General features: G+C 36.1%; 1 protein-coding gene across 4 annotated transcripts; it reads left to right on the top strand.

The window, feature by feature from the left end:
* Positions 1 to 863: 863 nt before the first annotated feature.
* Positions 864 to 26,477, top strand: LOC100257601 (uncharacterized). Of its 4 annotated transcripts, XR_009466949.1 has the most exons (11): positions 864 to 1,001; positions 1,328 to 3,311; positions 4,695 to 4,813; positions 5,909 to 5,991; positions 6,565 to 6,686; positions 7,851 to 8,015; positions 8,560 to 8,647; positions 9,775 to 9,977; positions 10,099 to 11,858; positions 11,972 to 12,044; positions 13,378 to 13,497. XR_009466949.1 is itself a non-coding variant. In XM_010657882.3 (8 exons), the coding sequence occupies exons 1-7, from the start codon at positions 11,681 to 11,683 to the stop codon at positions 26,164 to 26,166; spliced, it is 960 nt and encodes a 319-aa protein (XP_010656184.1). In that variant the 5' UTR covers positions 11,445 to 11,680; the 3' UTR covers positions 26,167 to 26,170; positions 26,256 to 26,477. The 4 variants fall into 4 exon arrangements, 3 of the variants coding, with proteins under 3 accessions (XP_010656184.1, XP_010656185.1, XP_002281718.1); XM_010657882.3 differs by lacking the exons at positions 864 to 1,001; positions 1,328 to 3,311; positions 4,695 to 4,813; ... (4 more) ...; positions 9,775 to 9,977; positions 11,972 to 12,044 and adding exons at positions 19,191 to 19,273; positions 22,515 to 22,636; positions 23,806 to 23,970; ... (1 more) ...; positions 25,968 to 26,170; positions 26,256 to 26,477 and having other exon boundaries at positions 11,445 to 11,858; positions 13,378 to 13,496; XM_010657883.3 differs by lacking the exons at positions 864 to 1,001; positions 1,328 to 3,311; positions 4,695 to 4,813; ... (4 more) ...; positions 9,775 to 9,977; positions 11,972 to 12,044 and adding exons at positions 19,191 to 19,273; positions 22,515 to 22,636; positions 23,806 to 23,970; ... (1 more) ...; positions 25,968 to 26,170; positions 26,292 to 26,477 and having other exon boundaries at positions 11,445 to 11,858; positions 13,378 to 13,496.
* Positions 26,478 to 26,713: the final 236 nt, after the last annotated feature.

A 26,713-nucleotide genomic window follows, 5' to 3' on the forward strand; every position in this document is an offset into this window, starting at 1 on the left:
TGAAATTTGGGCCATTGGTGGACTCCCGTTTACTTGGGCGTTAGAGAAAAGACTTTTGATTTATACAAATCATTTTGTGTGTCAATGTTATCTAACTTGGTCCTTGCCCTCAAAACCTTCAAAGGTTAAATTTTATTTTGGACCTTTTCTTTTCCTCAAACAATACAGACTTTGATGTGCTTCTTGGTCCAAATAAGAATTGAGGGTTGGTTGAATTTGTGTAACATCCTTCTCTGTTCCTTTGATGACTATAAAACTTCTGGATTTTGCTTGAATCAGTAGCTACGCCATGTTACATGACCTATTTTATTTCGCTTGAGTTTGGACACTGAGCTAAATATTGAATACTGACACATGAATTGCATTGCCCTGTTTCGGTGATTCTGAAGAAGAAAGTTAGGGAACTGTCTCTATGGAGATTGTAATTTTATGCCATGGATTTTGATGCACAAAGGGTTGTTATTTTGATTGTTGAAGTTCTATTTTGTGTTTCATTTAGTACTTTGGAGTCCCTGGAGTACTGTTTGAAAGCTATCTTCTGCAATTATCTGATCATTTAGTGCTTTGGAAGGGAAAGTAATTCATGTTCCCACATGAGAGCAGTGAATTCTAGCTGCATGAGAAGCCATTTGCATCATGGCTGGAGTACTCGACTGCTAAGACAGTTTTCTAGGGTGCCTTTTAATGTTCTTTTGTGTTTTACATTGATTTCAATACAATGGATTCTGCTGGAAGAAAATTTGTACTTATCCGATTCCAGTGGGCATAGTTTAATGACCAACAATTCTGTAATGACTGTACATTTACACAATGAGACTGACTGCAATTATATTCACAAATGTTTCTTGTTCTTCTCTTAGATTTATGGTGTTTGGTTTGGTTCTGAGTGTTAGTCATGGATACACATTTCATCAAGCTGAGCTTCCTTGGTGGTAAAGAACTTGATAATGGTGGGCCTGCAGCAAGCCAAGGATAATCCTAGCCCCCAAGTCCTGAGCCAGGTAATGTTGTGTCCATAGCAGAAAGCTTAATACAATCAAGATGACTTTAAATTTTGATCAAAATCGAGTCTTTCAACCCTGCTTATGATGAGTAATCTTAATAGATGTAGGTGCCTGATGCATCTTCTCTTGATTCAATGGGATGTTGGATTGGGAAACCTTAATCGATTTTGTTGCGCTTCGTAGGAGATGTTAAGGGTTGATTAGTGGATTCTTGAGTGTTGATGCACTTCATGGATGTAAAGATCACATTGATTGTTGAACCATGTTAATGATTTTTGATCTTTTCTATATTTCTGCTCGTGTGTGTATTGTTTTGTTAACAGATGCTTATCGAGCAACCATTTGGGAGTTGATGAAAGTTGGATCCTGATGGGATTGTGGACATGAAGAATAGTTGGTGATTGTGTTTGCAGCCTGTGTTGTTGAGGACAAGGATAAACTATACTACTACATGTCAAAGTGTTGTACAAAGATGAATGGAATAGTAAAATACAAAAAAATAGAACTCACAAATAATAGGTTTATATCGAGGCTAAAGTTTGATTCTATGCCTCTTAAATACTTAGAATATAAAGATGATTGTCTTATAGAATATTGAAGATTGTGAAAATTTTTATGAATAAATAAATTTTTATTTCTCCATTTGTTGGATGTAGGAGGAGATTTGGTAGAGGTGGAAGACTTGCCTTTGAAGTAGCTTGAAGGACTTTTTATAGTTTATTAGCCTCACGGGTCTTGTGTCATCTTATGGTAGATATTTTTAACGGTTAACCATCATTTTGTAGTCACTTTCTTAAGAAGTTTTCAACTTGGAGTCAAATTTAGGCCAATTAGTCAAAGATTAGGTTAGATTGGGTTATTGAGTATGCCTATTGGAAGCGATTTTTCCTTCTTGATTTATCGTGTGATACAATGGGCTGGTTTGCCTGTTTATATTAGGGTGCAGGTTGACTTTGGTAGTCAATTTTGGTGGCGATTACGGTGTTTTAACTAGATTCCAAATTGTGAATCACGAGTCTTGTTAATATGAACATTCTAGTTATTAGGTGGGGGTTTAGGGAGGTATCCCTTTGTGCTTGGTACCTAAGGTCGTCTCTTTTCGAGATATAGGGTTAGAATAGGCCGCTTCCTTTCAAAGGTATTTGGTTGGTTGGTACCTATTTATGGTACTACCACTTTGAGGTGGTGACATGGTTTGGTGACTCGGAGGCAGTATTTTAGATTGGTCAATATTTTTAGATACAATGTTCAATTTCTTGTTTATAATAGTATATCATATAAAAAGAAATGGTGAGTTACTTGTTGATTTATATCCTCTTAAATAATCGATGGAATGAATGTTTGACTAGACTTAAATATTAGAAAGAATTTGATTTAACTCGAGATATGAGTAACTAAATGAAAAACAAGAGACATCGTATTGAATAAGTAAAAGATATTGTCAAGTTTCTTATCTATAGTTGAAGGTGATGATTATTGGAGGGGTTGTGTCTTTGAAATAACAATATTTATCGAAGGTTAATACAAAACATGTCTGTTAGAAGGGTTGCGTCTTTGAGGTAAAATATTTGGACATATCTTTTAGGAAGAACATGTTTTCTTCAAAAAAATATTACTAAGTAAATAATTGAATTATTTTATTAAAATCATTTTTTTAAAATGTGAATTTTTTTTAATATAAAAAATTGAATCAAACTAGTTTGATAAAAATGAAGAGAACATTCATATATTTATAAATATCAAAATAAAAATATAAAAGCATTTTAAAACTATAATAGAGATAAATATAAAATATAAATTTTTGAAAATTTTATTTTGAAAAAGTGAGATTTGGGAGTCTAGTGGAACTTCTTTAACTCAAAGCGAATGAGAATGTATCCATTTCATTAATTTATACATTTAATATTTTTTTATTACATTTCTTATTTATGCATTTTTTATAATAAAATTAAAATAGAAAATAGAAAATAAATCAACATTTATACTAATTGTAAACACAATAGAAAATGTTGCAAAATGTAAAAGGGGTAGTGTATGAAAAAAATTAAAATAAAATAAAAGTGATTGGACAGGACAAAAACGTAATAAACAGTCGATATATTCTCCTTCCACCATCCAACCACTTGGGAGAGTGTGGAGACGGCACATTATGACTCAGTGCCCTCAATTTCAATTATTTACCAAGGATCCTTTTTCTCCGATTATCCTCTTCATCGGGTCCTCTGCATCTCCTATTTCGCAAGCACAGGGCCAGAAGCAATCCGAGGATGGCTCAACCAGGTTCGACCCATGATGCACAAAGCCCAGGTGAGCAAACCCATCAGCTCAGTTTTTTTTTTTTTATAAATAATTTTATTTTTTTGGTTGTTTCTTGTGCTTTGAAACCTATACCAATGAAACTAAGCAATACCCATCTGCACAAACGATTGCAAATGTGGGAGATTCAGATAAGAATATGAAAATGGATCAGATTAATGAACGCCCTTTTTGGTTAAGTGCGGCATTCTGGTTTGTATTGATTGAATCTCACGTGGATTTGCTAAGAAACAGTACTAGTGCTGTTTTTCTGTTTGGCCGGTGAGAACACACTGTGGAAGAAAATGAAATTATGTATATTCTTTAATGTTAAAAAAATGATAAATGTACTTAACTCAATATGTCAAATAGACAAACTCTCTTTGTGGGCCAAACAAACTCCCACACTGGGTAGAGGAATCAACCGTGATACCATTTGTAATGGTTGCTCCTAACCTTGTAGATATTGTCAGGTGTAGGCCCAAAGAGCCCTCGTGCCTTTAAAACATGTCTAAAGGTTAAGAAGAACTCATATATTTTCCTATCATGGCTTTAAAATGCGTTCACAAGGTTAAGAAAAACTCATATATATTTTCCTATCTGACCTGTAATATCACAGATTTGACAGTTCAATTTCTTTACGGTAAAATTTTCAATTGGTGACTCCTTGTAAACATATGTTGAAATAAAGGGGGGTTTAGGTGGATAGCACAACATTGGGATTTTGGATATGTGTTGGCTAAAGTTGAAATCATTACAATGCTTTCATTTGGTTTATGAAGCTGGTTTTCCTTGATTGATATTTGCATCATTTTTCAACCCCTGTTATTTGGGTGTTACTCTGAAACTGTTCATCTTCGCTGTCAGCACTGTCTTACTCTGACACTTGTTCATCTTAAGTTTTCAAGAGTGTAAGATTCTCTTGCGACCTTTCTCACTCTTCTTTGAAAGGTCTGCAAATGTTAACAATATACAATTTACATTATGCTGCTCAGACCAAGTACAGATATAATGTTGGTTGAATTTGTAAAGCATCCTACTTAGACACCTGATTTTCTGGTAATTGATGAATATATAGTTTGTAATGCATGACAAGGCCATGCTGTTTTATTCCTAGTGTCATAAATTCTAATTGATAGTAGAATTTGATCCATCATATCTTCCAGGAATATTAATTGAAAAGTTACGGTGTTCAAATGTCAGCTAGATAATTGGAAGGCTAAATAAAATTCAGGCTCTGGGCTTTGCTAATTGAAAGTGGAACTTGAATAGAGGAATTAAGATAATTAAAAAATTTGGCAAAAGATTTTCTGTTTGATTCATGAATATTTAATCTTGCTGTAGTATTTTCTGTCTGATATATTGAAAACTTCCACATGGATTACCCTGTTTTAGTGATTCAGCAGCAGAACGTGATAATACCAAACAATCATGGTGAAAAACTTGTGGGCACATTACATGAAACTGGATCTCCAGAAATTGTAATTTTGTGCCATGGTTTCCGGTCCTCAAAGGTTGGTTGTTTTGATATTTGAAGTTCTATGTGTGCTCCATTTTGACTATGATGCATACTATCTAGTTCCATTTTGGTTTTTGGTATTTTCTTTTGTGGCATGGGGGGAGGGCATGCTCTCCAGTTAAGGTGTAAGATACACCCAAGACTCAAATAGAATCTAGTTAGCAGGGCACTTGCCTGTTATCATATTGTCTTGGGACTCCTCATATTGAAATGGTGTTAAGTGTTTGTATGATCTATAAAATACTGCTTTCTAATGGTAGCAATATTTTTTGAACTGAATCATAAATGGATTTGTTGCAAGTGTGTCATGTTGGTTGGGGGCTCAAACAGTTTAACTTTTCTGCCCAGACAAATTTTATTTGATAAAAGAAATTGAAAAACTAGTAAAATAACATAATTATTTATTAGATAAAGTGATGAATATAAGTAAAATTTATTTAATTGAATTGCATCATGTGCAGAATTTTTCTTTTTAAGCTATCTTATATACAAACCTGGTTTGCTCCAAGAGATCAGGAATCTGAAAACCATTGGCTACCCCCCAAGAAATCAAATAAACTATAGATTGATATTATGCTCATTGGCAATTCATGGAAAATTTTGAACTACCAAATTTAAATAGATTTTGTGGGAGTATGGCAATTGTGTATTCAAGGTCTCAAATCTTCTTAAGGGTCCAGAAACATTGATTATCATCTACTTTTTGGTATATACATATCAGTCTGGAAAAATGTAATTGAAGTCAGTAGCATAAGATAGATAATTAAAATGAATCTTTGGAAACCGATTAGAGAGACAGAAATTTGTCATTTAAATACAAAATAGTATAAGCTAAATACATGCATTATGAGAATATGGTTATTAGGGTGCAAAATGTTGACACTAGTGAGCATATCATGAATATGGTGCAAAAACAGTACACTATTGAGTATATGTGGATTTAGCGTAATTTATCAACATAGCTTTCATGACACTACTTCTTCAATGACTGGATATGTCACATATCATTCTTGTTAAGATACAATATGGTTATCTGATCAGTTGATGCTCTGGAGAGAAATGATTTTACAGTTCTTGTTTCCACCTCCAGGAATACACCATCATGGTGAACCTTGCTGTTGCTTTGGAAAATGAGGGGATTAGTGCCTTCCGCTTTGATTTTGCTGGAAATGGGTAAGCTTGTAGTATTATAAGACACAGTCATGGCTACTGAACTTGAAGTTTCTTTGTGATATATGTCTTTGCCTCTACCACTTATATATGTTATAGCTGTTGAGAGATAAGCCTTACAAAATTGTCAAGTTGCTTGCATGACACAAATAGCTACTCTTTTTGCAGATCTGATCCTATGGTGTGTAGCTCAGTTTAGAACTGAGCCCTCTTTTTAGCTGACATATAGTTTTCTTTTGTGCTCATTTTGTAAAATTTCAATAAATCAGTTTAGAACTAATTACTAGAATTTTCATTTTCATTTTTATTTCTTTTAAAAGAATAATCTCGTTTTTCTATTTTGACTGAATTTAAGTAAATGTATTTTTAGTTAGAGTTTTTTTTTTTTTTTTTTCCTTTTACATTTTACAATGAGCAATATAAAATATAAATACGAAAATTATTGCAAAAGTGATTCTGAGGAGCTTCAAATCACTCAAATGATCTAGTTCTGAGTGTCAGTCCTGAGAGTTCTAAAACTTTTCACTTCAATTCATATCGATTTAGTTATATATTGAATAGTTATCTGCTTTCCAGGGAAAGTGAAGGTTCATTTCAGATTGGTGGCTATTGGAGAGAGGCCGATGATTTACATGCTGTAATCCAACATTTCCGGGGTGCAAAGCGTGTAATACATGCAATTCTGGGGCATAGTAAAGGTGTGCCAGTTTATATCTGTTCAAATATAAAGACGTTAGCCATAAAAATAACAAAAGAGAAATTTTCACTTCATAAATTGATAATTCTGTGGGAGCTTTTGGAAGAAGATCAATCTAATAGAGCATTGTCCCTTGGATTCCAAACTGTGGGGTGCAACACAAAGTACTTTCTTAGCCATATTTGTTGTTACTCATGCAATTATAATTGTTAGCATTAGACAGATAGAGGGGATAGTGATGAAGTGCTACAACCAAAAAGTATGAGTTTAGCTCAATTGGGGTGATCATGCCTATATGGTTTTTTTCTTCTCTGCTTCACTCATCCCCAATTCTGCTTTAGTGGGATCTGTAGATTAACACTTCTTGACTTGAGATTTGATTTGTTTCTTTGTTTGTCTGGGGGTAAAATGGTGAATTCTAGATCCACATACTATCCCTAATTCCACCCATAATTCCTGAATAAAAAAATTGCCTTATTTAAGATGACATTCCATGTGCCTTGTCCAAGGTTAGAAATTGCCAAAAGTTGGAATGACTGTTTGATTTTATAACCTTCAAAGGAGGTGGGGACACACATCATATAGAATTGTTATGAATCCAATGTTTAGATTAAGTGTGGTTTTTATTTTAGATAATTAGCTCCATCAGGTCTCATGTGACACACTTCTACTTTCATTTTTTTTGTTGTCTCCTTATATTTCAAAAACATTCTTGTCAATTTACAAAATTAAAATTCATGAAAATACAAGTAGACATGAGCATCAAAAAAATTATTCATGAATTTTTATTTTCAAAAATAAATCATATGTTACTTATCCTGATAGGAACCACTGTGTATGGGGGTTTTGTATCGTCAATCCATGGAGCTGATTTTCTGCAATTGCATTTTTCTTTATTTGTATTTCCTCCAATTACCTATGTAAAAAATAAAAAATAAAAAAAATAAAAAAAAATAAAATTTGGGGGCCAAATACTTCGATCTCTACTGTAGGTGCCAAAGAAGAATGAGGAGAAGCCCAAAAAAGAGCAAAAAGAAAACGTATGCAAATGGCGCCTCCATCTATCATTTATCTAAAATATGTTTAGCCAGTTTAGAAATACAATAATCAAGTAATTGTCATGTACTCCTTTCTCTTTGAATTCTTGCATTGCTGAATCTTTCAGGAGGCGATGTGGTCCTGTTGTATGCTTCGAAGTATCATGATGTACATATGGTTCTCAATGTTTCTGGCCGTTATAATCTGAAGAGAGGCACTGACGAGTACTTTGGTAAAGACTTTTTCGAAAGAATCAAGAAGGATGGATTTTTTTATGTTAAAGATAAAACAGGTAACCTATTACTTTGTGTGTGACATGTCATTTGCTGTATGACACTCCGTTCATTTAAAGTCAAATCTAATTCCCCCACTTAGAATCCTAAGCCCCATCCCCAAACAAAAGACATAAATAAACAAAGAAAAGTACTATGTGGGTGAGTCTGACATGTGTTGTTTTCTCTGTTGATACATCAGCCATGTTGTGATATATATTTTCATTTTTTTTTTCAGCAGATTTAACTGTTCTTCTATGTTTTCCCTCAGTTTATTTTTTCTATAAAATGCTCTTACAGAAATGATGGGGGGAAAATTTCTGCACCTTTTATCACCCTTCTTTGTTTTGAATTCTAAAGAAAACAAAATCTTATTCATTACCATACAAGAGATTTGACAACATTCTCTACAGTTGTCATATGAATTCTAACTTAAAACATGAAAGATGGATGTTGTGATAAATGATTCCCTGTTATCTCCAAGGACCCAACAATAGACCGTGTGTGTGTCTGTGTGTTTGTTTGTTACAGTATATTAGAACTCGACTGATATCTATTTCGCAGGAAGTTTTCGTGTGACTGAGGAGGGTTTGATGGATCGCCTAAGTACAGACATGCATGAAGCATGCCTTAAGATTGAAAAAGACTGCAGGTGAGAAAAAATAAATAAATTTATCAGACAGACTACATCTACACTTTGTGTTTTTCATTGAAATAATGTTCTTATGTCTGGATAGGCACCCTTATAGTTAATATTCCATCGACTAATAATCTCTAAAATCCAATTTTGTGTCTGTGGAGTTCCGTTTTTCTTTTTGCTCTTGCCACTTTTATGGCTTTCCTTGTATACTTCCTGTATATATAAGCCTAGTTCTTTTTAATATTAATAAATGCTTATTATGTACAAAAACATTACTAGTCAGAAGGGGGACTGCTGTGAAACAAGTTTTGCAATGACAGTGTCATTGATGGTCCATGTTCTATATATTATGAAGCCATCCTTTTTTTTAACCTTAATTTGAGGTCCAACAAGATCATTTGGTTGTCAGACAACAAAAGTAGAATCATTTCAGAATTGGGAGCTGATAAAAATATTTCAACTCAAGAAAACTTCAACCCGACCACTTGGTGTTTGCCAATCAAATCCTTTCCCATATTTTGCTCTATTTTGGTATCATCTACTCCTAGTCCATAGGTTTCATCCCAAATTAGAAAAATATAAAAAGGTGCATTTCAAATGCTATGAAGAAGAAAATGGGCTTATTTCAAGTCATATTCTATGTACAACATTGACTGAATCCATGGATTCTGTTTGGGCATGATCTGAATTGTGGGCCCAATTTCCAATAACTTAAGCTTTGAGGATAACTCAACGTGATCTACATTTTTCTGTCTAATTATCTCTTGTTGTCCATTTGTCTGCAACTAGTGTCGTCTGTGCCTCCCTTGGTGGGTATGAGGCTTATCACAAATGTGTGATTCGTCCACAAGGCGCAGGTGCGGGTGCTTTAGAGTTAAGGCATGATGTACATGGTTAGGTCTCCCACAGTGGGTATGGAGCCACATATGGGGTATTAGAGACTGATAGACATTGCTATTAGGAAAGTTAGTAACTCAACACTCTTCCCCTGGATGTTTTAATACTCCCTCAATTAATTAGTTCATTGTTCCCCAGAGAGATTTTTCACCTAGAATTTTGTAATTGAAGGACCACATGTTGATTATATATTTCATACGATTATTTGTTTATTAGTTGCAACATTGATATTGTATCTACAGGGTTTTGACAATCCATGGATCTGCTGATGAAATCATCCCTGTTGAAGATGCTGTGGAGTTCGCCAAGATTATACCTAACCACAAATTACACATTATAGAAGGAGCTAATCATGGATACACTTCACATCAAGCTGAGTTGGCTTTGGTAGCTCTGAACTTCATAAGGACAGGCCTGCAAGAAGGCAAGGATAAACCCTAGCCAGGTAATGCAGTGCCATTGGTGGATAAAATTTATTGATTCAGGAGTCCAACACAATTTGAAATTTTATATTAAAGTTGAGTTTTTCAACATTTTGTTCCTGATGAAGAATCCAATATGTTCAGGTGGCTGAAGGACCCTGCTCATGATACTGCTTGGCATAAGCGCTTGACCATTTTGGGTGTTATTATATCAGGATCCTCATGAGATGGACATGAATAAATAGTTTGCTAATTGGGTTTTATTGCTCATATTGTTGGCATGAGTCTAATTTGTTGGATGAAATCGTTGAGAAAACAGTCTCCTTTGCTTGCACCTTTCCCTTCCAAGAAAGTAAATGCCTATTTCAATGTGGAAGAGAGAACCCACATGATTTCCAGCAGCACAAATCAGAATGTAACACCATTCTTAGAATCCTATTCAACCAGTAAAGCTTTTTCTTGACAGACAACTTTGACATAAAGCATGGCTAGTAATTTGGGGGCTTCTGGACTTTTGATTGGTCATTTTAACTACATTTGATAGTGCTTCAAATTTGGATAAAACGATTGAACTCAATTTCAAATTAAATTCCCCACAGATGTGAGAAAGGAAAATGAAGTTTCTAGTACTGTGTTTTGTGATGTTTTGTTCTTCAAAGAACAAAAAAAATGAAAAAAAGAGCATAGATTCACCTAACTTAATAAGCCAAATAGTTGTATTAGACAGAGTCAAGAAAGGGGGTTTTGTTTCCTTTGATACCAAGTCAAGAGTAATCAACGGGTGGTTGGGGGTTGATTTCCATCGTTTGCAATCCTTACCCTTTTACAGGAACCAACTGGAGCATTTGGTAATTCATGACTTCTTGTGTTTGTTCATTGAAATATAAGAGATTAGGTAGATGGAAGTCTAGGGTGATTTTGAATGTGTTAGTTTACCTAGTAAAAGAGGAGAGTTGGTTTTGTTTGTTGAATTTTGGGTCGTTGGTGGACTCCTATTTACTTGGGTGTTGGAGAAAAGAATTTTGATTTAAACAAATCATTGTGTGTCAATGTTATCTAACTTGGTCTTGGCCCTTGAAAGCTTAAAATATTCCCTTGGACCTTTTCTATTCCTCCTTTAAAGGGTTTGTAAAGGTTCAACAATACAAGACTTTGATGACTAAAAAGCTTCTGGATTTGCTTAAGTCAGTAGCTATGCCATCATGTTACATAACCTAAGCTGATTGTGAATTTCTGTATATTTTATTTGGCTTGAGTTTGGACACTGGGCTAAACATTGAACACTGACACATGAATTACCCTGTTTCAGTGATTCTGAAGAAGAAAGTTAGGGATGGGTTTTGATGCCATGGATTTTGATGCACAAAGATGTTGTTGGCCGTATACTAACACTTTACTTTTTATGCATTTTTTAATAAAATTTTTGAAAGTAAATAAAGTTAAATATAAAAAATAAATAAATGAGCATTTATAGTTATTATGAACATAATAAAAATTTTTAATAGTAATATTAATTTTTTCTTATTCATCTTTAAATATAACATAATTATATAGCCCTAGCAAAAGAATATATGATGCAAAAAAGAAAAAAAAAAAAGAAAAAAAAGAAGAAGCTCCCTTTTACAAATTATGTAGTGAGACAAAACGTAATAAACCTTAAGTAAATTCTTGTTCCAGCTTTCGAATCACTTGGGAGAGTGTGGACTGTGGAGAGTCGAGACAGCCCATGGAACAACCCGTCAGTAATTATCATTCAGTTCTCTCAACCTCATTTATTTGCGAAAGAAGCCCAGTGCCCACTTTCCCTCTCCATCGGGTCCGCTTCATCTCCTCTCGCAAGCACAGGGCCAGTAGCAGTCTGAGGATGGCTCAACCAGGTTCGAACCATGATGCACAAAACCCAGGTGAGCAAACCCATCAGCTCAATTCCTTTTTCTTTTTTTTTAATTTTATTTTCTGATTTTTTTCTTGTGCTTTGAAACGAATACCAATGAAATTAAGCTATACCCATTTTCAGATGATTGCAAATGTGGGAGATTCAGATAAAAAAAATGAAAATGGATGAGATTAATGAACACCCTTTTGGTTGTGTAAGTGTGGCATGCTGATTTCTATTGATTGAATCTGAAGTGGATTTGCTAAGAAAGAGTACAAGTGCTGCTGTTTTTCTTGCAGCGCTGATGTGCTGTTTGGTTGGTGAGAACACAGAGGGGGAGAAAATGAAATACAGTTTTGAATGATGTTCTTTAATGTGCACCAAAAAAAGAAAAAAAAAAAAGATAAATGCACTTAACTTGATATCTCGAATCTGTTGTATTTGGCACAGTGAAGTAGGGTTTTTGTTTCCTTCATCTTAGGTTTGGCAGTTCAATTTCTTAACGTCCAAGTATTTAACCAGTGACTCTTGTGATAATAGATGGATAGGAGAAAAAGTTATTAACACTATTATATTTTTGGACTCTTCTTAATGATGTAGAAGGCCCATTGAACCTAAAACAGACAACATTTATACAGGAGGGAGTGGACTATTATAAAATGTTATAAGAGCCAATCCCCAACTTGAAGGGACTTGATGTGGGGTCTTTGTCTATTCGGCCCCATTAGGGGTGTCTATTTGTTTGGTCTCACAATACTGAGGGAGACAACGAGGATGTCACATAAGGGAGATTGTGATATTCTATATCAAATAGGGGAAGAGGTTCCCAACACTATGTGTACAAGCTTTTCTTAATCATGTAGACAAGTTTTAAAGTTGTGAGGATCAATTAGGCTTAAAGTAGGCAATATCTATATTGGAGGAAGCAGGTCGTTATATTCTTTGTGTTTATTTGTCGACTTTTGTTATTTGAGTGTAAAGGCTTTTTGTACAGGGATCATTTCAGCCTGTCAGTGTCATCTTAGTCTGAAATTTGTTCATCTTGAGGTTTTAAAGGCTAATGATTCTCTTCCAATATTTCTCTTTCTTCTAAAAGGGCTGCAAAGGTTAATGATAGATAATTTACTGTATGCTCCTTAAACCAAGTATAGATCTAATGTTGGTTGTAAAACTTCCTACTTAGACACACAATTTATTTGTTAATCGATAAATATCTGGTGTGCAATGCATAACAAGGCCATGCTGTTTTATTCCTATTAACATAAATCCTAATTGATAATAGAATTTGAGCCATCATATCTTCATGAAATACTCATTGAAAAATTAATGTGTTCAAATGAAAGTTAGATAATTGGAAAGATGGATAAAATTGAGAATCTGGGCTTGGATGTTTGAAAGTGGAACTTGAATAGAGGAATTTGGATAATTTAAATTTGGTAAACAGATTTCCTGTGTGATTCATCTATATTTAATATTGGCTTTAGTTTTTCTTCAATTGACAATTGTTAGAGATATTGAATACTTTCACATGAATTACCCTGTTTCAGTGATTCAGCAGAAGAAAGTGATAATAACAAACAATCATGGTGAAAAACTCATGGGCTCATTACATGAAACTGGATCTGCAGAAATTGTAATTTTGTGCCATGGTTTTCGGTCCACAAAGGTTGGTTGTTTCGATATTTGAAGTTCTATTTTGTGTTCCATTTTGACTATGATGCATACTATCTAGTTCTTTTTTGGTTTTTTTGTATTTTCTTTGTTGGGGTGGAGTGAGAGCATCCTCTCCAATTAAGGTGTAAGATAGACCCAAGACTCAAATAGAATCGAGTTAGCAAGGCACTTGCCTGTTACTGTATTGTCTTGGGATTTCTCATATTGAAATGGTGTTAAGGTGTTTGTATGATCTATAAACTACTGCTTTCTAATAGTAGCAATACTTTTAGAACCGAAACATAAACAGATTTATTGCAAGTGTGTTGGTTGGAGGACTCAAACAGTTTAACTTTCCAGCCCAGACAAATTCTATTTGATAAAAGAAACTGAAAAAACTAATAAAATAAAAGAATTACTTACTAGATAAAGTGATGAATATAGGTAAAATTTGTTTTAATGAATTGCATCATGTACAGAAATTTTCTTTTTAAGCAATCTTATGTTTAAACCTGGTTTGCTCCAAGAAGTCAGGAATCTGAAAACCATTGGTTGCTCCCTAGAAGACAAATGAACTATAGATCATTTTAATGCTCATTGGCAATTTGTGGAAAATTTTGAACTACCAAATTTAAAGAATTTATTCTCTGGGAGTCTGGAGATTGTGCATTCAAGGTCTCAAATCTTGTTAAGGGTCCAGAAACATGGATTCTAGGGCTCCGGCGATTCAATCTTCATGCGAGGAGTCGAGGCTGATCGAGGCCATCGTCGGTGCTGCGTTGTGGGCTGAAGGAGGAGGAAAGACTGGTGCAGATGAGGCCCTATTGGAGGAGGTATCCAGGTACTCTCTTCCCGAAAACTGTTCTCTTCTTAGTTTCGGGGATCGGGGTCTTCTTTCTTCTTCTTCTTTTTTCTGCGGGGAAAAAAATGAGGACGTTATGGCTGTTCGGGACTTGGTGGCACTCGAGGGGCCATATGTGGTGAACGAAGAAGGGAGGGCTGACCCGTTGAGAATCATTGAGGCTGATGGGAGGGAGAGGGAAATTTCTTTCGACATGGAGAAGAATATTAAGGAGAGTAAGGGGGGAGAAATGACGGTAGAAGTTACGGGAAGAGTTTCGGAGGAAGATAATAGAAGTGTGCTGGGCTCGTGGATGAATGGTGATTTTATAATCTTTGTAAGTGTCTGGGTATGCCTACGGAGGGTTTTGAGGGGGAAATTTTATTGTTATTAAGAAGAATGGAAGAGTGAAAGAATTTTAAGGGTGGTGTGGCAGGAAAAAAAAGGAAGGTTCAAAAGGTCTCCAAGTCAGAGAGAGAATTGAAAAAACTGGAGTGTTCAGTGAATTATTGTGGGACTAGAAAGAGTGCGGGGTTGCTTCAGATTGCTAACTGAAGTTTGGGTTTGTTGGTCCAGTGAGGGGTGAGGGGATTATTAAGATGGATGTTATGAAATTAAGAGTCTTGTCGTGGAATGTTAGAGGGGCTAATGATAGTGAGAAAAGAAAGGTGATTAAGGCGTTGATCAAGAGTCAAAAGGTGGATGTAGTGTGTTTACAAGAGACCAAAATGCAGGAGATGTCAAGGATGATAGTTAGAAGCCTCGGAGTGGGAAGATGTCTGGATTGGAAGGTGTTAAATTCGAGGGGTTCTTCTGGCGGTGTGCTGGTGTTCTGGGATAAGAGGGTGCTGCATTTATTGGAAGCGGAAGTGGGGAACTTTTCTGTGTCTTGCAGATTCAAAAATTGTGAGGACGACTTTTGTTGGTTATTCTCTGGAGTTTATGGGCCTTCATTGATGAAAGAGAGGGAAGATTTTTGGGCGGAATTAGGAGCGGTTAGGGGTCTATGGAGTGATCCTTGGTGTGTGGCAGGGGATTTCAATGTTGTGAGATTCCCTGTGGAGAGCAGTAGGGGAGGCAGATTATCTGCTTCAATGAGGAGATTTTTCGGAGATTATGGAGGATTTAGAGTTGAGGGACCTGCCTTTGCAAGGAGGCTCTTTCACCTGGAAGGGAGGATTGAATAATCAATCCCATTCAAGGCTTGATCGGTTTCTGATTTCGAATGAATGGGAGGATCATTTCTCTGGGTCTATGCAGTATGTCCTTCCTAAGCCGACTTCGGATCATTTTCCAATTCTTCTAGACGGGGGAGGAGTAAGGAGTGGTCCGATGCCGTTCAGGTTTGAGAATATGTGGTTGAAGGAAGAGGGGTTCAAAGAAAAAATGCAGGGGTGGTGGGTGGGGCTCAATTTTAGTGGGTCTGCGAGCTATGTGTTGGTTTCTAAATTGAAAGCTTTGAAGTCTCTGTTGAGAGATTGGAATAAGCTGGAGTTTGGGAAAGTGGAGGTCAATAAGGTTTTGGCTTTGAGTCAGGTGGATTTTTGGGACAAAATGGAGTTATCTCGGACTCTCTCTGTTCAGGAGGTGGACGCAAGGAGAGGAGCTAAAGAGGATTTTAAGAAGTGGGCTTTGATGAAAGAGATATCTTGGAGACAAAAATCAAGGGAAGTCTGGTTGAGAGAGGGGGACAGGAATACTAAGTTCTTCCACAAGATGGCTAACGCTCACAGGAGGGGGAATATGTTATCCCGGGTCAAAATAAATGGTGTTTGGTTAACAAAGGAGAATGAGGTTAAAGAGGGGGTGGTGAATGAGTTTAAAGCTATGTTGTCTTCTGCTGGAGGTTGGAGACCCAGCTTAAGGGGATTGTCTTTTGAGAGATTGGAGGCGGTGGATGCAGCCAGTTTGGAGGAGCCGTTTTCGGAGCAAGAGGTGATGGAAGCGCTTAAAGGTTTTTGTGGGGATAAAGCTCCCGGGCCTGATGGTTTTTCTATGGCCTTTTGGCAATCTTCTTGGGAGTTTGTGAAAGAGGAGGTCTTGGGGTTTTTTAGGGAGTTCCATAACCATGGCAGGTTTGTTAAAAGTCTTAATGCCACCTTTATTGTTTTGATTCCAAAGAAAGGAGGGACAGAAGATTTAAGGGATTTTAGGCCTATCAGCTTGGTGGGAGGTCTGTATAAGTGGTTGGCTAAAGTTTTAGCTAATAGATTAAAGAGGGTGGTGGGGAAGGTGGTCTCCAAGGCTCAAAATGCTTTCGTGCAAGGAAGGCAAATTCTAGATGCTGTTCCGGTGGCTAATGAGGTTTTAGACTCGGTTTTAAAAAACAAGGAAGAGGTTGTGATGTGTAAGCTGGACATTGAGAAAGCGTATGACCATGTGGAATGGTCCTTTTTGTTTTCAGTCATGAAGAAGATGGGGTTTGGGGAAAAATGGATTAGATGGATGAAGTGGTGTATCTCCACTGTTAGCTTCTCCGTTTTGGTGAATGGGTCTTCCTCAGGTTTTTTTCAAAGCTCTAGAGGTTTAAGGCAAGGGGATCCTCTCTCTCTGTATCTTTTTGTGTTGGTGATGGAAGCTTTTAGTAGTCTCCTAAGGAAAACAGTAGCTGGGGGCTTTGTGTCTGCTTGTAAGGCAAGAAGTAGGGGTGGTGAGGGAGTTAATGTGTCACACCTTTTGTTTGCTGATGACACTTTGGTTTTCTGTGGAGCTTCCAAGGTGCAATTGCTGCATTTAAATTGGATTTTAATGTGGTTTGAAGCCATGTCGGGCTTGAGAATTAATCTTGACAAAAGTGAGCTTATTCCGGTGGGTTGTGTGAATAATGTAGAGGAGTTGGCTGCAGCTATTGGTTGTAAGGTTGGAAGTCTCCCAACCTCTTATTTGGGCTTGCCTTTAGGTGCGCAGTATAGGTCGCGGGCTGTTTGGGACGGCATGGAGGAGAGAATGAGGAAAAAATTGGCTAGATGGAAGAGCCAATACATATCCAAAGGAGGCATGATTACTTTGATCCGGAGTACTCTAGCTAATATGCCCATTTACTTTATGTCCATGCTCTCTATGCCTAGAAAAGTCAGACTGAGGTTAGAACGGATTCAGAGGGAGTTCTTATGGGGAGGTGGGGCCCTTGAGAGGAAGATTCATCTTGTTAAGTGGGAGCTGGTTTGTCTTGAGAAGGATAATGGGGGGTTGGGGGTCAAGAGTCTTTCTATCCTCAATAAGACTCTTTTATGTAAATGGAGTTGGAGATTTGCTATGGAAAGAGAGGCTTTTTGGAACCAAGTGATTAGGGGAAAATATGGGGAGGAGCAAGGGGGTTGAAGTTCAAAGGAAGCAAGGGGGGAGACGCATGGTGTGGGATTGTGGAAAACTCTTAGGAAAGAATGGGAAGTTGTGAAAAGTAGGCTTGTTTTCGTTGTGGGGAATGGGAAAAGGATAAAATTCTGGAAAGACATTTGGTGTGGGGATGAACCCCTTTGTGTTTCTTTTCCTTCTCTATTTGCATTGGTTGTTTCCAAGGATGCTTGGGTTAAGGATGTTTGGAGGTGCAATGAGGGTGGGGGAAGTTGGAGCCCGTTGTTTTCTAGACCGTTTAATGATTGGGAGTTGGAAGAGGTGTGCAGTTTTTTTGTGGCCTTAAATAGGAAGCAAATTCAGCAAGGGGTGGATGATAGGGTGATTTGGAGAGAGACTAATTGTGGGAAGTTTTCGGTTAAGTCTCTCTACAAATCATTAGTATCAGGCCATCCAATCTCCTTCCCATCGTCGGCTATTTGGAAAGTTACGGCGCAGCCTAGAGTGAGTTTTTTTGGGTGGGAAACAACGTGGGGAAAGGCTCTCACCTTGGATCAGCTTCAAAGGAGAGGTTGGGCTCTAGCGAACAGATGTTACCTTTGTCAAAGACATGAAGAATCAATTGATCACATTCTTCTTCATTGTGATAAGGTTAGAACTCTTTGGGTGCTGCTCTACTCAATGTTTGGGGTACAGTGGGTGCTGCCTGCCACGGTTAAGGAGACGCTTTCGGGGTGGAATGGGTCTTTTGTGGGGAAGAAGAGGAAGGGTGTTTGGAAAGCAAGTCCTTTGTGCCTTTTTTGGACGGTTTGGAAGACAAGGAACAAAGTTGCTTTTGAGGAAGAGGAGTTGTCAATCCAAAGACTCAAGGCTTCTTTTGTTTATTTTCTTTGGTCAGAGACGAAAAGGTCTATAAAAGATGGTCCCTCGACCTTAGTTGATTTTGTTGGGTGGGTGGCTTCCCGTTAAGGGTGTGGATAGGGTGGCTCTTCGTTCCTTGGCGGGCTGCTAGGGAGTGTGGGGTGTTTTTCTTTCTTTTTCTTTTCTCCTTCTTGTACTTTTAGCCACTGCTTCGGTGGTTTTTAATACAATCTCTTTATTTATCTAAAAAAAAAAAATCAACCACTTTTTGGTATAGACATATCCATTTGGAGAAATGTGATCCAATTTAGTAGCATAAGATAGAAAATTAAAATGAGTCCTTGGAAATCAATTATAGAGACTCTAATATATACTCTTCTTTACTTATCAAAAAAAAAAATCAATTATAGAGACAGAATTTGTCATTTAACTTCAAAATATTATAACCTAAATATATGCATGATAAGAATATGGTGAGTAGGGTGCAAAATGTGGACTCTATTGAGTATATGTGAACATATCATGAGTAAGGTGCAAAATTTGTACACTGTTGTATATGTGTGTAGATAAGGCTTAACCCATCAATATAGCTTTCATGATACTACTTCAATGACTGGATACATATCATTCTTCTTAAAAATGCAGTATGTTTATCTGATTGGTTGATGCTCAGGAGAGGAATGATTTTACAGCTCTTGTTTCCATCTCCAGGAAAACAATACCATGGTGAACCTTGCTATTGCTCTGGAAAATGAGGGGATCAGTGCCTTTCGCTTGGACTTTGCTGGAAATGGGTAAGCTTGTAGTATTATAGGACAAAACATGGCTCCTGAACTTGAAGGTTGCTTTTGCCTCTTGCCACTTATTTGTTTAGCTGTTGAGTGATAAACCTCACCAAATTGTCAAGTGGCTTGCATAACACAAATAGCCGCTCTTTTTGCAGATCTGATCCCATGCTGTAACTCAGTTATAGAACTGAGCCCTCTTTTTAGCTGACATGTAGTTTTTCTTTTGTGCTCATCTTGCAAAATTTTCAATAAACTGTGTTTTTTGTGTACTTCTTCTTACCTGTGTTGGCTATTTTATTTTATTTTTGTTCTTTTCACCTTCCTGTTCTGCTTTGCTTTTGGGATGAGACCTAGGTTTGGCAATGAGGAGAAAATTGGATATGGACAGTTTTGAGGTAAAATGGTTGAATCCAATTTGGACTCAAGCTTGAAAAGGGTTATGCCCTGGCCCACCCTGGATTTAATTTCCTAACTATCCTTATACTTGCATTTAATTTCATATGTGCCATTATGCACACAAGTAAACCTCAAATCTCCCTTTTTCTATCCCTAGCCACAATTCATGTGCCTTGTCTCTTTCGTTTTTGCATTGGAAAAACCAATCACATTCTCTTATTTGTCACAGCTTGGTCTCTTTTCTTCTTTTATTTTATATTGTACAAGGCCTCTCAACCTCTGTTTCGTGATTAGAATTTTTTTTTTCCTTCTTTTGTTGCTTGAATTGTTCGTCAATTTCTCAGACCCATGGAGTTAATCTGATTTGACAATCTCAAGAACTACAAGTTGATCCTTGGTGTATTAGGATGTCCCATGTGTTCACAAAAAGCTGATTTACTGATGATTAAAGTTGCTAAGATAGTTTCCTTGGGTGCTTTCAGATATTCTTGGCATTTTTAATATAGCACACACTCTATTTATCTATTTTATGATTCTTTATTATAAATAGCTAGATTTTTAATAAGATTTCAGTGTAATAGATCCTAATATAGAAACTTTGTTATATTATACTCCAATGGGCATCAATGCCCTACATTTCACTAGTGACCGTACAGTCTACTCAAAGATTTCATATGAAGACATAACAGCAAGAATATTTCTGATAGTAGTGCTAAGCGTGGTTGTTTCTTGCCTTCTTCTCTTATTCTCTTAAATCTATAGTAGACAAGTATATTTGCAGCTCTTTAGAGAATCATTCTTTAGATGTGTTGAAAGAAAATTTAGCTGTGATGAAATCATTTAAGCATTTGGTAAACCATGGTTCAAAAAATGTTGTGTGAGTTTCAAAAGTAACATTTAAGTGTTTGACAAATTGAATTGTTGAATTGTTTTAAGCTTGTGCAATGACCAAACAAGGATGTTAAATTTTCCCCAATTTCAATATATATATATATATATTGATAGTTAAAAAAGAATACATTAAAAACCGCTAAAAAGAGTGCACCAAAGTACATAGGGCGTATACAACGACTGCCAAAAGATGGACAAAAAATGGGGAAACGGAAAACAAAAAAACTTCTTCCTCCCTTAGTGAGAACCCAACCAATCAATAAAGTCACACAAGGACATTGGACTTTCAATTATGTACAAATTGGTCCAAGATAACAAGTTATAAAGGAACAAGTTTTCAGTCATTGGATAGAAGGTTCCTTGTTTTTAAACAATCTTCTATTTTCCTCCTTCCAAATTGTCTAAAAAAGGCACAAGGGAGTTGTTCCCCATACTTTTTTTCAATTCCTTCCCACAAAGGACCCTTGCCAACCTCACATAGTCTCTTTTATTGAGGAAGATAACACCTAGGATACTCTAAAGATAGAGAACAAAAATTGTCACAAAACCCTTGTCATACCACAATGTAGCAGAATGTGGTCAATTGACTTCCCCTGGATATGACAAAGGAAGGATTTGCTTGCTAGGAACCACTTTCTCCTCTGAAGTTGATCTAAAGTAGAGTTTTACCCCAGGACGCCTCCCATACGAAAATCTCACCTTCGGTAGAATCCAAGAGTTCCAAACAACAACTTCTGGAAAAGGGGCTAAACTCCCAGGCTCTAAGCAAGTGTAAAGGGACTTCATAGAGAAAGAACGACTCATTGTCTCCAAACAGATCACCTTATTTTCTCCTTCCCTATTCACCGCCTTATCTTGAAACCTTAATGAAAAACGCTCCATAATCTCAATCTTTGAATCATTTAGATGCCTAGAGAAGTTAGGAGTCTAACAACTGTTGACGTTAGACTGATTCCACATATTCGCCACCCATGCCTCATTTGAACTGGCTAAGGCAAATAAGGAGGGAAAAGAAACACACAACAATTGACATGAAATATGGGATGAAAAATAATAAATTATGTCTATTAGATTGATTATACACAGTTTATATAGGAGATTACAAGAGAAGAAATAGGAAACAAGAGACATAATAGGAAACTAACTTATTCCTAAATCATAAAACTATCAATTTACAGTAATAGGAAACTAATAAAACTATCTATTTACAGAAATAGGAAACTAACAAAACTATCTATTTACAAAAATAGGAAACTAACATAATAGGAAAATAATTTTCCTATTTTATTTACAGCTCAACAACAATTCATTACCACACCACTTATCCTTCCAGATTTCCACCCTCCTTCAATTGCCTACAAAAAAAAAGATTTCATTGTTAACAATCACCCACAATTTCCTTATGGCTTTCCATAACCGAATCTTGTACCTATCACTCACTCACTTCATTAGAGCACCACTCCCTTCAACTTCTCTTTATTTGCCCCTTGTAATTTGCTTCCAAAAATCCTCCTGTTCCATTCATTGCAAACTACCAAAACCATTTGCTAAGAAGAGCCTTGTTGATCAAAGCAAGACACCTCACATCGAAGCCCCTTTTTTTCTTATTTGACCAAACAATAGGTCACTTCACTAAATGAGGCTTTCTCTTTAAATTCTCTCCAACCCATTTTCTCTAAATTCCTTCGACCCCAAAGGAAATCCCTTTAAATTTGTTCCAACCTCAACCTCACTTTCCTTTGCATTTGGAATAATGACATAAAGTAGATAGGCAAGCTAGATAAAGTGTTCCAAATTAGCAATATAAAATATAAATACAAAAATTATTGCAAAAGTGATTTTGAGGACCTTGAAATCACTCAAATGATCTAGTTCTAGGTGTCAATCCTAAGAGTTCTAAAACTTTGCACTTCAATTCATATTGATTTAGTTATACATTAAATAGTTATCTGATTTCCAGGGAAAGTGAAGGTTCATTTCAGTACGGTGGCTATTGGAGAGAGGCTGATGATTTACATGCTGTAATCCAACATTTCCGTGGTGCAAAGCGTGTAATACATGCAATTCTGGGGCATAGTAAAGGTGTGCCAGTTTATATCTGTTCAAATATAAAGATTTTAGCAATAAAAATAACAAAAGAGAAATTTTCACTTTATAAATTGATAATTTTATGGGAGTTTTGTGAAGAAGATCAATCTAATAGAGCATAATGCTTTAACTTGGATTCCAAGCCATGGGGTACAACACTGATTACTCTCTTAGCCATTTTTATTCTTATTCATGCAATTATTATTGTTAGCATTAGACAGATAGAGGGGATGGTGATGAAGGGCTACAATCAAAAAGCAAGTATGAGTTTAGCTCAATTGGCTGTAGTGCTGAGTGCTGGAGTTGTGGTGATATTACCTATATGGTTTTTTTTTTCTTCTCTGTTTCGCTCATCCACAATTTTGCTTTAGTGGGATCTGCAGATTAACACTTCTTGACCTGAGATTTAACTTTGTTTCTTTGCTTATCTGGGGGTAGAATGGTGAGTTCTAGATCCACATACTATCCCTAATTCCACCCATAATTCCTGAATAAAAAAAATGCCCAATTTAAGATATAGACATTCCATGTGCCTTGTCCAAGGATAGAGATTGTCAATAGTTGGAATGACATTGGATTTTATAACCTTCAAAGGATGTGGGGACATGCATCATATAGAATTGTTATGAATCCAATGTTTAGATTTAGTATGGTTTTCATTTTAGATAATTAGCTTCATCGGTCCCATTGTCATACACTTCTACTTTCATTTTTTTTCTTTTTCTTTTTAAACAGAATGCTTAGATAGGAAATGGTTTTTTTTTTTTTTTTTTTGGTCTCCCTATATTTCAAAAATATTCTTGTCAATTTATAAAATTAAAATACATGAAATCGAGTAAACACAAGTATCAAAAAAATATATAGATATTCAAGAATTTTTATTTTCAAAAATAATTTGTATGTTACTCATACTGATAGGAACCACTGTGTATGGGGGCTTTGTAACATCAATCCATGGAACTGATTTTCTGCAATTACATTTCTCCTCATTAGTATTTTCTCCATGTACCTATGAAAAAAATAAACACATATGCAAATGGCACCTTCATCTTTCATTTATGCTAAAATATGTTTAGCCAGCTTAGAAAGGCAACTCTAATAATCAAGTAATTGTCTTCATGTACCCCTTTCTCTTTGAATTCTTGCATTGCTGAATCTTGCAGGAGGCAATGTGGTGCTGTTGTATGCTTCAAAGTATCATGATATCCAAATGGTTCTCAATGTTTCTGGCCGTCATAATCTGAAGAGAGGCATTGATGAGCGCTTGGGTAAAGACTTTTTCGAAAGAATCAAGAAGGATGGATTTATTGATGTTAAAAATAAAACAGGTAACCTATTATTTTGTGTCTGACCTGTCATTTTCTGTATGACATTCTGTTCATTTAAAGTCAAATCCAATTCCCCCCTTGGAATCCCAAACCCCATCCTGAACAAAATAAATAAACAAACAAAGAAAAGTATGATGTGGGTGAGTCTGACGTGTTGTTTTCTGTGTTCATACATTGGCCCATGTTTTGATATATATTTTCATTTTTTTCAGCAGGTTTGACTGTTCTTTTATCATTTCCCTCAGGTTTTTATTCTTTATTTTTTAAATGCTTTAACAGAAGAGAGTAAGGGAAAATTTCAATAAAACCTTTTATCACCCTTCTTTGTTTTGAATTCTAAAGAAAACAAAATCTTATTCATTACCATATGAGATTTGGCAACATGCTCTACAGTTGTCATAATATTATAACTTAAAACAAGAAAGTTGGATATTGTGATATATGGTTCCCTGTTTTCTCCAATGGGGGACCCAACAATAGAGTCTGTGTGTGTGTGTGTGTATGTGTTTGTTTGTTAATGTATATTAGAACTTGACTGATATCTACTTTGCAGGAAGTGTTAATTATCGTGTGACTGAGAAGAGTTTGATGGATCGCCTAAGTACTGACATGCATGAAGCATGCCTTAAGATTGAAAAAGGATGCAGGTCAGAAAAAATAAATACATTTATCAGGCAGACTACATCTACACTGTTTTTGGTTGAAATAATGTTCTTGTGTCTAAAATAGGCACATAATTAATATTCCATAGACTAATAAATTAATAATCTATATTATCTAATTTTGTATATGTGGAGTTCCATTTTTCTTTTTGCTCTTGCTGCTTTTATGGCTTCCCTTGTATACTTCATGTATATATAAGCCTAGTCATTTTTCCTATTAATAAATGCTTATTATGTACAAAAAGGTTGCTAGTCATAAAGGGGACTACTGTAAAATGAGTTTTGCAATAACAGTGCATTGATGGTCCATCTTCTATATATGATGAAACCATCCTTTTTTCCCCTTAATTTGAGGTCCCATGAGATCATTCAGTTGTCAGACAACAAAAGTGGAGTCATTTCAGAAATGGGAGCTCATACAAATATTTCAACTGTAAGAAAACTTTAACCCAACTACTTGGTGTTTGCCAATCAAATCCTTTTTCCATTATCTTGTTCTATTTGGGCAATGTCTACTCCTAGTCCATAGGTTTCATCCCAAGTAAGAAAAGATGAAAAGGTGCATCTTAAATGCTGTAAAGAAGATAATGGGCTTTTCAAGTCGTATTCTATGTAAAACATTGACTGAATCCATGGACTCTGTTTGAGCATGATCTACATTGTGGGCCAAATTCTAATAACTTAAGCTTTTAGAATAACTCAACATGGTATCAAAGCTTTGGTTGATCGGAAGTCTCATGTTCATGTCCTCCCCCCATCTATTTATTTGTCTAATAATTTGTGATCACAAAAAATTTTCTGTCTAATTATTTGCTGTTGTGCATTTGTCTGCAACTACTGTTGTCAGTGCCTCCCATGGTGGGTATCAGGCTGATCACAAATTTGTGATTCATCTAAGAGGTACCAGTGTGGGTGCTTTAGAGTTGTGTAAAGGCATGATATACATGGTTGTGCCTCCCACAGTGGGCATGGGGTCACACATGTGGGGTATCAGAGAATGATTGACATTGCTATTAGGAAAGTTAGTAACTCAACAAGCTCATTCCCTTGGATGTTTTAATACTCCCTCAATTAATTAGTTTATTGTTTCCCACAGAAATTTTTTTAGTTCAAAGCTTGGTTATTGTCTGCAATCTTGTTATTCTACTTTTAGCTATAAATTTTGAGATGAATGACCTTGCCTTTTTATTTATATGTGGGTGGAAAATTGGGGTATTTTCATGGTTGATGACTAGGTTAATACTCCTAGAATTTTGTAATTCAAGGACCACATGTTGGTGATATATTTCAAATGATTATTGTTTATTAGTTGCCACATTGATATTGTATATACAGGGTTTTGACAATCCATGGATCTGCCGATGAAATCATCCCTGTTGAAGATGCCTTGGAGTTCGCCAAGATTATACCTAACCACACATTACACATTGTAGAAGGAGCTGATCATAGATACACTTCACATCAAGCTGAGTTGGCTTTGGTAGCTCTGAACTTCATAAAGACAGGCCTGCAGCAAGACAAGGATAGCCCCTAACCAGGTAATGCAGAGCCCATTAGCAGATAAATTTATGGAATCAAGAGTTCAAAACAATTTGTAAATCTTATTAAAGTTGAGTTTTTCAGCATTGTTCCTGGTGAAGAATCTAATATGTTGTTCAGGTGGCTGAAGGACCCTACTCATGATACAGCTTGTGCCCAAGCTCAACCATTTAGGGTTTTTAAACGACGATCCTCATGAGATGGACATGCATAAATAGTTTGCTGATTGCATTTACAGCTCATATTGTTTTCTTGAGTCTTCTTTGTTGGATGAAATTGTTGAGAAACCGGTCTCCCTTGCTTGCACCTTTCCCTTCCGAGACAGTAATGCCTCTTTCAATGTGCAAGAACCCACATGATTGATTTCCAGCAGCACAAATCAGAATGGAACACCATTCTTGGAATCTTATTTAACCTATTAAAGTTTTTCTTGACAGTCAACTTTGACAGAAAGCAATTTTAGTAATTTGGGGGTTTTCTGGATTTTTGATTGGTCATTTTAGCTACAGTTGACAGCCCTTTGAATTTGGATAAAATGATTG

This window comes from Vitis vinifera, chromosome 11 (assembly GCF_030704535.1).
Source record: "Vitis vinifera cultivar Pinot Noir 40024 chromosome 11, ASM3070453v1".
NCBI lineage: Eukaryota > Viridiplantae > Streptophyta > Magnoliopsida > Vitales > Vitaceae > Vitis > Vitis vinifera.